The 14,418-nt window shown below is 32.4% G+C and overlaps 3 protein-coding genes across 6 annotated transcripts; 1 reads left to right on the forward strand and 2 right to left on the reverse strand.

The window, feature by feature from the left end:
- The first annotated feature begins 681 nt into the window (after positions 1 to 681).
- Positions 682 to 4,201, forward strand: LOC139090724 (probable serine/threonine-protein kinase kinX). 2 transcript variants are annotated; one of them, XM_070640526.1, is made up of 9 exons: positions 682 to 836; positions 986 to 1,792; positions 1,852 to 1,977; positions 2,123 to 2,230; positions 2,288 to 2,324; positions 2,386 to 2,456; positions 2,561 to 2,632; positions 2,705 to 2,724; positions 2,787 to 4,201. In XM_070640526.1, exons 2-9 carry the CDS (start codon positions 1,100 to 1,102, stop codon positions 4,045 to 4,047), a joined length of 2,388 nt encoding a protein of 795 aa, XP_070496627.1. In that variant the 5' UTR covers positions 682 to 836; positions 986 to 1,099; the 3' UTR covers positions 4,048 to 4,201. The 2 variants fall into 2 exon arrangements, with proteins under 2 accessions (XP_070496627.1, XP_070496626.1); XM_070640525.1 differs by having other exon boundaries at positions 682 to 1,792.
- A 689-nt stretch (positions 4,202 to 4,890) lies between these two features.
- Positions 4,891 to 6,889, reverse strand: LOC139090594 (alpha-amylase-like). The gene is made up of 4 exons (XM_070640358.1): positions 6,529 to 6,889; positions 6,411 to 6,465; positions 6,067 to 6,350; positions 4,891 to 6,005 (listed from the first exon to the last, which is right to left on the reverse strand). The coding sequence occupies exons 1-4, from the start codon at positions 6,845 to 6,847 to the stop codon at positions 5,095 to 5,097; spliced, it is 1,569 nt and encodes a 522-aa protein (XP_070496459.1). The 5' UTR covers positions 6,848 to 6,889; the 3' UTR covers positions 4,891 to 5,094.
- Positions 6,890 to 7,579: 690 nt separating this feature from the next.
- Fak (protein tyrosine kinase 2 Fak) lies at positions 7,580 to 14,403 on the reverse strand. Of its 3 annotated transcripts, none has more exons than XM_070640369.1 (12): positions 14,310 to 14,403; positions 13,619 to 13,950; positions 12,151 to 13,551; positions 11,946 to 12,078; positions 11,784 to 11,882; positions 11,599 to 11,716; positions 11,473 to 11,530; positions 11,206 to 11,414; positions 9,685 to 11,148; positions 8,868 to 9,370; positions 8,697 to 8,807; positions 7,580 to 8,632 (listed from the first exon to the last, which is right to left on the reverse strand). In XM_070640369.1, exons 2-12 carry the CDS (start codon positions 13,899 to 13,901, stop codon positions 8,251 to 8,253), a joined length of 4,761 nt encoding a protein of 1,586 aa, XP_070496470.1. In that variant the 5' UTR covers positions 13,902 to 13,950; positions 14,310 to 14,403; the 3' UTR covers positions 7,580 to 8,250. The 3 variants fall into 3 exon arrangements, with proteins under 3 accessions (XP_070496470.1, XP_070496469.1, XP_070496471.1); XM_070640368.1 differs by having other exon boundaries at positions 7,582 to 8,632; positions 9,685 to 11,152; positions 11,210 to 11,414; XM_070640370.1 differs by having other exon boundaries at positions 7,589 to 8,632; positions 10,855 to 11,152; positions 11,210 to 11,414.
- Positions 14,404 to 14,418: the final 15 nt, after the last annotated feature.

Below are 14,418 nucleotides of genomic sequence, written 5' to 3' on the forward strand. Positions count from 1 at the left end.
TGGTATTTCAATCAATCAACTGAAAATATGGATGAATGAGTTCGCGAAATTTGATTAAGTGAAAATATTTCAGAGATTTTCTTCCATTGGAAATATACCCCGAGCTGAACAATGCGGTGAACCGCACTTTTCGTCTTAAAAATGAGTCGAAATTAGCCGTCAGGGGAACTTTGCGTCTTACCGTTAATAGGACGACGAAACGGTACCCTAGCAAATACGGTGTGCTGCTCGGGTACTAAGCTGAGAAATGTTTTGATGTTATACTGAGAAATGTATTAAAATGTATGCCATGCTTTAAAATTTTTTTCAGCAGTTTTATTATCACAACAATCCTTCTAAAGGAACCTATTCCTTCCTTGATGACAGTAAATTATCCTTTATGATTTTAAACATTTAAAAAATAGTTAGGCTCGGTTCAGATCCACAGGTCTCCATTTCCTTCACTTTAGGACTTTATTTTATATGCAGTTCGGCCAAGGCTGCTGTTCTGGGTTTTTGTAAGTAGACTTGAAATTTTAGTTGAACCCTTAAAAAATAGCATGTTTGATACAAAACACAATTTTGTTAGTTGAAACTAATATCATTTTTGGTGACTTGTTTGAATTAAATAGATAGTTATGTTTGCTTACTGCTTTCATGCACGAAATCAATTATGATTATTGTTGTGGAATGCATTTTATGTTTCTAAAATTTCTCATTCAAATATTACTTTATTTGTTGCGTTTAACTTCAAAAAATACAAAACCTCCCTCCTTTTCCTTTCTGCTAATCACTTCATTTCTTTCTGCAGAAAAACATAGTGTGTGGGAACTACTATAAATAAAAGTGCATTTTAGGTAATTATAATCAGAAAACGTTTGAAATTAGGATAAGATAGACACATACAGTAAATATTAGTTCAATTATGATACTTTTTCAGGTAAGTCAATGAGTTTTGTGGACGTTGAATTTAACAAGAAAAAAAATTAAAAATTTTACAATGCAGATAGAGACAGTGCTAGTGTTAATATCACTGATTACACTATCTAGTGGATATAGAGAAGAACCAAATGAATATGAAGGTGAAAGTGTAAGACATATTGATTATGAGCAAGATCAAATGCCAGTTAAAATTAATGGTGTACAAAAAGTTAAACGAATGAAATTTTATGAACAAAGGCCAGATGAATATGAACGTGAAAGTGTTAATTATGCTTTAGATGAAAATAATCAAACACCAGCTCAAGATAGAAACTGGCAAGTGAGACCAAAAGTTAAAAGAATGTCACCTAAAAATGGAAAAACTGTTCATATTTATCTAAATAAAAAGGAAGAAAATACTCATCAACAACGTCCATCTAAACAATCTAAAAGATCTACAACTACGACGACTACAACTAATAAACCAGAAAAGACTGAAGAAATTGAAACACAGACACGAAAAACACCAGAATTGACAACTAAAGCTGATAATATTAGGAATATTGAATACACTGACACTAAAAAATCCAGTGACAATCAGCCTTCAGGATCTAATCCAAGTCGTCAAACTGCAAGTCCAATAGATTCAGAAACGGAATCAAGTATTCATCAAGAGGTCATAAAAGAAAAAATCAAAATTAAGCATCATCACCACCACCATCATCATAATCATGTCAAAACTGTTGTTAAGAAGGAACCATTTCCAGTCGAAAAAATCGTTCATGTACCAGTAGAGAAAATCGTAGAAAAGGTTGTCGAAAAGAAGGTTCCATACAAGGTTGAAGTTGAAAAAATTGTCCACGTGCCTGTCGAAAAAAAGGTGCCATTCAAGGTAAGAAACTCTATTGATGTTTGAATATGTGATCTAAATATGATTTTTGTACCAAATAGGTTGAGGTTCCAGTTGAAAAAATTGTTGAAAAAATCGTTCACGTACCAAAGCCTTATCCAGTAGAAAAGCTTGTTGAGAAAATTGTCAAAGTTCCTGTAGAAATTCAAAAGTTTGTTGAAAAGAAGGTAGGATCACTTCCGATAATCAATTCATTAAACCATTCATAATGAGCAACTTAATAGACAATAAAAAATAATAACAAGCTATGCCTTAAACAGAAGTGAATAATTACCGATTATTCCATAAAACACGTATGCTAATTTTTTATAGGTTCCGTATGAAATCAAAGTACCAGTTCATATACCAGTAGAGAAAATTGTTGAGAAAATCGTCCATGTTCCTCAACCTTACCCAGTTGAGAAATATATTGAGAAGAAGGTAAGCTTTAACTAATGTCTGTTTTTAATACCATTGAAAATTACATTTTTCCTAAAGGTACCGTACGCAGTTAAAGAATATGTCAAAGTTCCAGGTAAGTCCATAACACAAATATGAAATTAAACTTTTATTTAATACATCACAATGAATTATAGAGCCCTATCCAGTGGAGAAGATTGTTGAAAAATTCATTAAGGTTCCAACACCATATCCAGTAGAAAAGAAGGTAAAAAACCAAGCATACGGTAAAATTTAATTAATAATAATTGGTGCATGAAAGAAAAAATTAAAATTAACATCTGCAGCGAATTCCAAAATCTTTACACACAGGTGCAAGTTCCCTATCCCGTCCACATAGAAAAAATAGTTAAAGTTCCCGTAGAAAAAATTGTAGAAAGAAAGGCGAGTTATATTCCTAGTCATTAAATATTTAATTGATGGATTTTTCTTAAAGCTTTATGGTTTTCTCAATAGGTTCCTGTAGAAGTCCCAGTGTAAGTAATTATAGACTTTAAGAAATACAATATGTTTAATCATATGTTTTTCCAAACTCTAGGCACATCCCAGTAGTGAAAGAAATTGAAGTCCCAAAACCCTATCCAGTTGAAAAAATTGTGGAAAAATATATTAAAGTCCCAACTCCATATCCAGTGAAAGTCGCTGTACCAGTTGAAAAAATTAAAGAAGTTAAGGTTCCTGTCTTTATCCCAGCTCCGCCAATAAAATCTCATCATTACAATCAACAAAATTCAATCGGAGATCAGTTCAGTGGCTTCCCAGGCAATTTTAATCTTGATGATTCATTTTTTGCAGGATCAAAAAATTATGAAAATATAAAAAAGAAAAATAAACACAATTCCGAAAATAATAATCCACAAGATGATGAATACAGAAGAAATATAAATCTTAAAGGAAATAAAAATCATCAGCAACAACAGTTGTTGCAACAACAACAACAACAGCAGCATCATAGGCAACAACAACAGCAGCATGAGCAACATCATAAGCAACAAAATCGCCAAAATCAGGAATTAAAAAATCAGAATAGCCATCAACACCATCAAAATCTGAATAGTCATCATCAACAACAACAACAAAATCATCATCAACAGCAACAACAAAACCATCCTCAGCAACAACAGCAAAATAATCATCCACAAAGAAATTCTGCCCATAACAATATTATTCAACAGCAATTGAATAATTTAAATCAACAAGCTAAAGCCCAGCAACAACAACAGCAGAATCAACAAAATCAACAGCAACAATCACATCAACCACAATTTGCAGTCGTAGCAATTCCCAAAAATTTACATAAGATCCCATTCGATACTCCTCAACCACCAAGTGGCTTTACATTGAATACCAACTTTAATAATAATCACAATCATCAAAAGCAAAACAGCCAAAATTCTCATCAATTGCCACATGCACAAAATCAAAATGGTCCCGGGTCCTACGTTATCCACCACAATTTCCCTTCACAAACTTTAAAACCTGTTGACGATCATGTAACTGAAGCTAGTACACAATATGAAACATTTAGTGCATATCCAAATCCTCAATATGTACATCAGGTCGTAACACCACAAAATTATTATCAGGCACAGACGCCACAACAAGAAATTCATCCAATTCAACAGCAACAAATTGCATATAGTCCACAAGTTCATCCTCAACAGCAATTTGCACAAGCATCAGAGCCTCAGTATCAAATTCAATATCCTAATCAACAGATTCCCCAACAATTTCAACAGTCACAAGCTATGGTAAATCCTAATGTTTTCCAACCAAGCTTTGGCATGCCCCAGCAGTAATTTAAAAAAATGTAGTTCGATATCTCCCACCATACATTAAAGGCTGTAAATATTGTTTTCGCTCCTAATTGATGATCTTGTTAACGTTTCTTGTTATTTGTTTAATATTTAATCAAATCTTGTTATTTGTTGAAATAATTGTTTAAATTTAATTAAGAGCATAAATAGTAATTGAGTTATCTTATATGTTGATATAAAACTAATAAATTGAGTGTGAAGTTGTCATTTACATCTCTCATTTATAAAACAATAAATTTATTTAAATTGAATATCTTTATTTATTGATGATGAAAAGTTGTTGTTAGAATTGGATTCCAGTAATGTCCTTTCAACAATTTATCATTGGGAGTTCAGTAGTAAGAGGGATACAGAAAGTGCATAATGTATATGACTCTTTGTCGTATAGTAGAATGATCCACAATAGCTCAGTGGTAGGAGCATGCAACCGGAAATCGTAGAGCGTTGGTTCGAGTCCTATCGCATCCGTAATTCGGAATTATACTTTTTCTGTCAGTTTAACAGTAATTCTGAAGCAGTTTTACCCAGAGATCGAAGTCGACTCGAATTGTGCATGGAGTCGAGTTAATTTTCAATGGCATCATTAAATGATTTCAAACATAGCGTTGTGTTGCGGATATGTGTATTGGTTTTAGAATTTTTGTGCGTTACCTGCTCATGGGGAGAACCAATAGAACCACTAATTTGACAACTAAGGGTCGTTCACTTACTACGTTCAGTGCGAATACCAAGAACTCCATTGCTTACTTTTTAAAATAGTTCTTTACTCTTTAATGGACTAAGTAAATGATCCCTTAGTGAACCCTCTAAAATATCAAACGTATGTTCTTTTTTCAAGGATTAGCTATTTATTACATGTGTTGATTTTTTTCTTACAAATATTTTCTTATTGAATAGTTTTAGAATTGACCTAAACATAATTATTCATGTGTAGCAAATATTAGCCTTTTTGTCATGTTTTCGTTCTATTTATCACGTTCACAAAGAATTCATTGAAATATGGAGTTAAAAATTCAGGTTTACAAATATTTATATTAGGAAACTTTTGTGATGCTTCATTTCTACTCTTTGTTCAATGTGTAGAGCTAATACTCCATTTGGATCATTTTTTGACATATTTATAAGTATTATTCCATCGGATTGTACTTCTATTTTTTTACCAGAGCATTCATCTTCTGCTATTTTTTCTCCAGTTATAATATCACAATACGTTCCTGGTTCTAATGTTGTGCTTATCGATCTAAAATCGATGTCTTCATTGTCCAAATTGAATACAATAAATCCTTTGGAACCACGTGAGAATGCAATCTGGTTTTTGCCATTATCCCACCAAGATGTAACTGGTTCACCGTCAACGACATTCATGAACTGTACCATAGATGCAATAGAACGCCATCGATGTTCGCAAACCCAACCATTTGTACAATTTCCAGTAGAGTCAATGCCTGGTGATAAAATATTGAAATTCTCATCGTGAGGCGGCCCCTGACTGTTATCGTCAAATGCAAATGAACTCATTATTCTCTTAATTCCGTATGGGTGAGCTAGTGAAAATGATTGTGCCATAATATAATTTTTTCTCATTTTATACGAAAGTATTCCACTTCCCGAAGATCGTTGATTGTCATGATTGTCAATAAATACGACAGCAAAATGTGATGGTAAAAGAGACCACTTCTCGCCAAATCCTATCAACCATTTCAAATCATCTCCGCCACTAAATGATCTTCCAAGCTCAGACGAATAACGGAATTCAGTTACGCATGCAAATATATATTCATATTTACTGATTGCTTCGTTTCCTGTATCAATGACTTCTTGATAAACGAATGGATCTGACTTTGGCTTAAATCCAAATGTCGTGTTTAAGTATTTTACTCGATTGAAGATCACCTCTAAATCTGTTGGATACATGTGCTTGGAAGCATCAACTCTGAAGCCTACCGAAAATAGACATTTTTTACATAAAAGGCCATTAATATTCTTAATGTGATTATGTACCTGCAACACCAAGATCAATTAAGTCGTTGAAATAGTTAACAATTTTAACTCGTGTATCTTCCTCGGTTTGATTTAAGTCATGCAGTCCAACCAATTCACAATTTCTGACATTATAGGCATCATTGTAGTTGTTTACAGCACAAGGTGGATGAAAATTTGTAACATTAAATGGAATTGCGGAATAATTTCTAGTAGACGGTACTGCGGTAGATCCACCTGTTCCAATAGCAGTAATATTCACTTGATCTGCAGCCATATGATTAATAACCACATCTGCATATATTCTAAATTATTTTACAAAATATAATCATTATTTTGCAATGAAATAGAACAAAAATTGTTACCTGACACCAACTGCATTGCATCTTTTGGTCATTTCAAGAAAGTCTTTTCTGTCGCCTTAAAAAATATTGGAATTCTTAGAAAAATCACTTTGAAATGCACAACAACATGAAGAACTACCTGATCTGGTAGCGATCTTGTAGCTTATAGGTTGATACCTTTCAAACCATGGACGTCCATCAATTATGACGTACTCATTGGGTGGACTTATTTGCACTCCTCCAAACTTTTTGGGACCAAGAAACTCCTCACATTCTTTAGCTATATCTAGCCATTTCCACTCAAACAATTGGACAATTCCACTATGACCCTTTTCAAAATGAGGATCTACAAGAGTTCTTTTAAGGATTCCATCATCCTTGATTTGGTTTTCTGTACGCGGATCAAAATACTGACTACAACAAAACGCTCCTAAAAGTAACTGTATCGTTCTTAACATTCTATTTTTGCTTCCGATTTGATTGAATGTCAAATTTAAACTGAATGGAACAAGCAAGTGCTCTCTAGATTAAAAGAACAAAACGAATACGAATCTCAGAGAAAATATTTGGATTCATGTAAATAAACAACTCAAACTGATAACAAAATTCATGATGTACATAAGGCTGACTCATATGATGATCAAAACAAAAACAGAAAAGTTATGGAAAAATGGGCTCGCTTGTGTATATGTGTAATAAACAAGTGACAAAGAGGATGGGCATATGCATATGCTGCATTGTGTATTGTTTACATTCAAAAATGTCAGTTTACAGTAGTATTATATTAGTGGTGGGCAACCTTTGTGCCGCGACACATTAGTGTGCCGCCAAACATTTTTGGAAATGCCTTGAACCGAACGCAACGTGCGATTTTGGTCGATTCCTACCATCAAGGTGTGCCGTGAAAAATAAAAGGTTGCTCACCACTGTATTAGATGTACAAATTGAAATTCTATTTTAAGAAACAGATCTGATAAGTGAACTAGTTAGAATTAGTTCTGTATGGGATTATTCATTTATCTACCTACAAGAAGTTCACTCCCAAAAACTCTAGAATTTACAGGAACTAAGAAATATTTTCTTTATTTTTTAAAAAAATGATTTTTATTCATAATATTTTATTTTAAACTTTTAAGTTGAATAAGGAAATAAATTATATAATTATATGGACACTTAGGAAGGAAAATTAAAAAAAAAAAACAAATCAATAAGTCTGACTAAGTAAGTTGAATAGCAAAAATCGTTATTTAAATATCAATGCAAATTTCTTTCATTTATCTCAAAACTTTTGCTTTTTTCATATCAACATTATAATTTAATTATGTAAATGTATTAAATATGCACTTTTATGATTATTATTATTATTACATTTGGATTAGGATACAGCTCAATAATTTCATTTCGTATAAAAACATAAAAAAATTGTCTTTCAGAAGAAAAAAATTAACGCAGAAAAATCTATTTGTGCGATCAATGGAGGTTTTAGGATTAAAGATTATTCTTAATGAAGGTAGAAAAGTTGCTATGTAACCAGTGATAAAAAACCATAAAATGTTTATCAGGATGGATTTTCCATTAACCGCTGATAGTCATTATAGTAAATCTATAACTTTTTTTTTTGTTGAAAAATTCGGTAGTTATTAAAATAGTTTATAAGAAGCGATCATGGAACAAAGCTCATAGGAAGCTGATGTAGATTTAACATCTATTTTATTTATGACTAACGCTGCTTTTCATTCAATTTTAGAGCTGATATTTACTTTTACTAAATACTTGACATCATTTCATTTTAGATGTCAAAAAATAGTTTTTATAGAGAAAAATTTATAGAATAAGTTTTAAAAGTTTTTTTTGGCTAATCTCATTTTGCCTCAACGCCGTTTGAAGCACTAGGCGACATAAGTGGCTCTTCAACTATTCTTAGCTGTTGCTCTTGTATTATGCTACTATTATCATATATTCCAATATCAGTATGTGGTAAAATTTGATTGCAATAAATTTGCTCAGTTACTTCTGCTTTTTCCTGCTTTACAACATTTTCATAAAAATCTTCAGGAAGATCTTGCTGTTGAACTGGTTTTTTCTGTGGTGATTGTTGGAACTGTGACAGTTCGGCAACAGGAGAACTTTTTGGTTCCGTTATTTGGTATATAATATCTGGATGTCGTGCACGAATGGAATCGCAAACGTCCAGAAGATTTTTCGTATCCATAGCGAGAATATGTGCAGCTGATAGCATATTCCTGTTGTGTACAAAAGTTTGGTATTAAATAACGATATTAATTATTTTTTAAAATTAAAACTTACTTTCTACATTCGACGTCTAATGTCGTATCGCAATATTGAATCGCTCTATGCATAGATGCCACAAGATCTTTCATGTCTTTTGATAATACTTTATGTGCCATTTCAACTTCCCTGTTTACAAACAAATGATAATTTTAATTCTAATAAGGCACAAAAAAATTCAAATTTTACCTATGAGTTTGAGGTGGGAATTGTGATGAAATTTGATCAACAGTTCCCAAAAGTGATCTTAATTCCAATCCAACATCTTTCACTAAATCAAGATATTCACTCATATTCGATTTTTCGACACCACTACTTAGAGTCATCACTGCTCGTACAACATTAGTTGTACATTTGTAAATTGGATCATTTTGCCTATCCAATAATTTCGGTTCAGCATTACTCATTGTATCCTGTGGAGATGTCAGACAAGACGTTACTGGTGATATTTGCTGCATAGTTTGCTTTGGACTTAATGGAGTACGATCAGATGTGGAGGGTTTTGGAGGTGGAACAGATGCTGGATTGATACTATCAATAGATGTCTCAGTAAGAGATGAAATGCTTAATCTTTTCTTAATATTGTCTTCTTGTTGTCGCAACCACTTTGCATCACTCTCACTCTCTTCTTGCTGCTTTTTCATACGTGTTTCAATAAAGTTCTGGAGATCTTTGTTTACATGATGATGTTGCTATTAGAATGGAATATAAAAATCATTAATATAATATATTTAAATAACTAAAGGATACAGTCATGCTAGAAAAAATAAGGATAAAAACTTAATTAAAAGTACACTACTGAAAATAAACACAAAAGATTACTCAAATACATGTGATCATATCAAAATCATACAGATGTAAATCACGTATATACAAAAATAAGAAATCATCATTGAAATCTATTACTGTCGATAATAAACAATAAATAATGTTCTACTTAAAGGAACAAAACATAAAAAAACCAAAACGAATTGCAAATTCCTTTTAAAAAAAATAGAAATCGAACCTGCACTGGCTCCGGTTGCATAGGTGGAATATAAAAGTTAGGATTTTGAGGAAAGGGTTTTTGGGACATGAGGGGATTTTGATGTTGAGGCGGTCGTATTTGCTGACTTGCACCTTGTTGGAAGATCATCATGCGACTTGCAATACTAGGGCAAGGCTGCTTGAAACTTTGTTGTGGTGTTAATGGACGGTTAATTTCAAGTGATGATGGGCCTGAAGAAGGATTAGAATTTTGAGGAGTTTCGAAGGTTCTAAATGCTGTCGGAGGAATCATTCCACGTTCGATGCTCTTTTTCAAAGCAATCGTAGCACAAGATTTTACATGAACCCCACCAAAATCATAAATATTTTCTTCAATCAACTCTTCTTGTTGGAATTGTTGCTGTTGTAATTGAGCTTGTTTCTGAGCTTGAACTTGCTGTTGTTGTGCATGCAATTGTTGTTGAAGCTGTTGTTTTTGCAATATTAAAAATTGTTGATATTGTGAATTTCTTTCAAGACTTCCACCACTTCTTGGCTTCTGGGCATCTGCAATTGCTTTCTGATCATAATATTTACGCATCAAATCATTCATGATTATTGCTTGCGACCTTTCTAAACTTCCCCCTTTCATAGGCTTCATAGTCTTAGTATGAGTTGGTGGAGGATTTTGAAATTTCTCAAAGCTATTTGAATAAGTAGCTTTAAAGTTATATGGAACATGTTGATTTCGCTCTAAACTAGCCGAACGTAAATTTTGCGCATCAGGTTGCTGTTGTATGCCACTAAATTGCCGAATAAGAGATTGAGATCTTTGTTGATTAGTTTTCAAATTATCTTGTACTTGTTGACGTCTTTCCAAAGAGCTTATTCTAGCAAAAACTGATGGTACCTCTGTTTGATTAGTATTTCTTTCCAAGCTTCGCGTTTTAGAGTTATCTGATACAGGAATTTGTGGTGGCAAGCCAGCTGTTGTAGATGAATAAGTAACAATTTCATTAGAAATTTCAATTAGGGGATCGGGATTATTAATTTGTTGGAGGGATGGGGATTGTTCAAGGATATCAATCGAATCATTTTTTAATGGATTTAGTTCATTTGCAGATATTTGAACGGTTCGCAAAGGAAACTCTTCAGATGGTTTATTTTCAGTAGTTTTCTCATCAAATTCTACGCCAAGAACGTTAAATACCGAAGCAGGAGTAGTGTAAGATGATGGATTAAATCCACGCTTCTCATTTTCGCGCATTAATTGAGCCAAAATTAAAGGATTCTGTGCTACAATATATGTCATTTGAGGATTAGTCTCGTTCTCATTACGATCTTCAATAGTTGATAACTGAAAAAGTTTTGATGTAGAGTCAGTCATTGGTCTCGCTGGTTTTGGTGGTGCATCATCTGAACCATTTCCCCAAGACATAGCAGCAATTCTTCTATTTTCTCGCTTCATTGTCTCTGAATCACTGACTTTTTCTTCCAGAAGAATCTCCCTAACAAAGAATAAAAAAAATTAATCGAAAATTCCAATTATTGGTAAATTTACGTACTTCATAATTTCCTTAATATTTTTAAAGTCAGGACGTTTAGCTGGTTCATAGCTCCAACATTGAGACATAAGAGAATAAAGTCGAGGTGGACAGTTTGGAGGAAGTGCCAATCGTTCACCATTCTCCAATTTTCCTATTACCTCGCTATTCTTTATTCCTTGAAATGGTTTTACGCCATACATCAATATTTCCCACGTACAAACAGCTAAAACAACAATTTAATCATTATGAGCTTACAAATAAAATTTGTTCAGCTTTCTTACCAAACATCCACACATCACTAGCGGTTGTAAATCGTCGGAAATTTATACTTTCTGGTGCCTACATTACGGTATTAAATTTAATTACATATAATTTTTAAAGTTTAAATAATTGTTCATTAAACATACCATCCACTTAATTGGTAAAAGACCTTTACTTGAAGTATAATATGACTGATCCTCAACCCAACGACTTAAACCAAAATCAGCAAGTTTTATACAAGTGGGTGAAGAGACTAGAACGTTTCTAAAAAAAATAATTTAAAGATATGAATCCATATGAATATGTTAAAGTTATGTAAGTAGCAATTTACCTTGCAGCAATATCTCGATGCACAAATTTTTTAGATTCTAAATAACTAAGTGCAGTAGACAGTTGATAAGAGTACAGAAGCAATGTGCCAAGTTTTAATCTATATAAGGAAATGTGCAAACAGATTATAAGGAAATACCATATATCATTGAAAACAAATTACTTGGAGATATTTTCTTTCAAATATGCACGTAATTCACCAAGCCTTGCAAGTTCCATAACAATCCATATAGGCGAGTCGCTACAAATTCCAATAAGCCTTATAATATGTGGGTGTTCAAACTTTTGCATTACATCTATATTGAGAAGAAATAAATACCGATTTAATGTTTAACGGAATAAATTAAATTAAGTATGATTAATATTACATGCTTCCTCAAGAAACTTTTCTGATGTCTTTAAATCAGCATCTGGTTTACAAGTTTTGACTGCAACTGGAATTATGTCTTCGCGAACATTTGCTGAATCTTTCTTATTGGCAGATCTAAGAATTTGACATGTCCCTACATAAACATCACCAAATTGACCAAGACCAATAATGTCATTCAATTGAATTTGATTTCTCGTTAGTTCATAATTTCTCGCTGTTGGCGTTGAATAATCTCCTTCTTCTTCCACATCTGGTAAAACTCCATGAAGTTCTGAATAATCTTCACTGAGAAGGATTTTTCGCAGATTAACATTATAGTCCTGAGTTTCTTCAAATTCGGTGCAACCATTATCGATTAAGAACTGATTCAAAGTTGACTTCTTTTCTAAAGAATTACTGTTGATAGGCGTCTTTGATTTATCCCACAAGCTAATGTTGTTATCATTAAAAATTTTACAGTAACCATCAATAAGTTCCGCAATACCGTCTGCTGTATTGACACCATTACATGTTATGGCTAAATCTTCACTGTTTCCATCGACTTGAATACGTAATTGTGATTTTATATTATTACAGCCACAAATTGTTGAGTTGCTTGCTTGTGATATATTTGAATCATTAGACTTGCTGGTATGTAGGCCTTTTCCGCTAGTCGTGCTACTTGAAATTGACGATTGTTGAAGATTTGGTAAAATGCTCGTTTTCAATGATATGATATTTTCAAAATCTGTCACTTTTGTCGGTTTAGCTTGCGAATGAGTAAGATAAGAGATTCCCAGATTATATCCAATAATCAAATCAATTCCAATATTCCATTGTCCTAACGTCACAACAAATTTCTCGTGATCATAATCAAAAACGGTAGCAAGCAACTCAAAGTATTTTAAAATATAATCAGTATCCGATAGCTGATAAATTTTTTTATATTGATTCTGAACTAGTTTTTTCAAGTTTTTAAGCTTAATATTATCAATGACAGCTTTAGGAAGAAAATTTGAGAAGCCCATTTCTTTTTCAATATAGTCCAGATGATGCTTTCTGTCATTTGATGATCTTGCATCCTTATAATAGTGCCTGATTGCCAGACAACATAATTGTACAGCTAAATCTTGTTCAATGTTTGAAATATTCGATTGAACAAAATCATCCTTGACTTGATTGAAGAAGTAGTTTATGCTTATTTTATCACTTTCGAGAAATTCATTGAGACTTTTTGGAATATATCGCACTCGCAGTTCAATTTTCCAAACACAATTTGAATTGCCTAAAGGTACGTTTTCTTTCGCTTCATGCTGATTTTTGTCACACACTGAGGGTGATGATCTTGCATAGTTTGGACAATTTATATTGGAGCAAGATTCATTTGAAATGTAATCGATAACTTGACGAGTTGGAGTTGCTAAAAATTAATTAAATACATTAATGACATTCATTGACAAATATTTTCATTAATTAATTTAACTTACTTAATGGCAACCATAAAATTTCTTTAGATACAATGTGTCGTAATCTCAGTGCGTAATATTGGGTAAATGGCTTAACACCAACGACACATGTCATAGAGCCCACAAGATTGTTGATAATTTGTCTGACATCGCTGTTGGATTCATCTACACGGACCATTCGAAATCCATGATTTGGTAAATGTATGTAAAGTGACTTTTGTGATTGATTTTCATTATTGGCAATAAGATTTCTTGATGGACTAAAATGTGGTGAAAAACCTCGATTAACACTCAATTCATCCATAATCTTAATTGGTTCCAATTGAAATCCACTTTGAAGATTTTACTGCTTTCTACATAAACGAGAAAATAAGATGTAAATAATTTTTTTTTGATTTCCTATTACAAAATTTACTTCTTGCGAAGAAAAAAATGGAAGTTCTGGAATGGAAAATGTATAAATTGTAGTAATAATATAATGATGTAAAAGAGAGAGAATAGAAAATAAGTTATGTTACTGATAAGGAAATAATGTAAATGAACCGTTGTGGAATAAAGTCGATATAGAGGAAATATGATTTTTTTGAGCTTCATCAAATTAATAATTTTTTTTCTCCACTTATTCCTCTTTTAGCACTTTCGTAATATATCTATTGCACAATAAACTTATCATGTAAACTTCCATAAATACTTTTAACAATTATTCACTTACAATTTATTTCCTAATTTTCATCCTTTCATTTAATAATGGAATAATATTTTTCTTTAATTATTTTTTATTTTTCTCTTGAAAAAATCAACTCCCCGAAAGCGAAAAAAAA

The sequence above is a fragment of the Chironomus tepperi genome, unplaced genomic scaffold (assembly GCF_022539635.2).
Source record: "Chironomus tepperi strain 1889 unplaced genomic scaffold, CSIRO-AGI_Ctep_v1 contig_219, whole genome shotgun sequence".
Taxonomy (NCBI): domain Eukaryota; kingdom Metazoa; phylum Arthropoda; class Insecta; order Diptera; family Chironomidae; genus Chironomus; species Chironomus tepperi.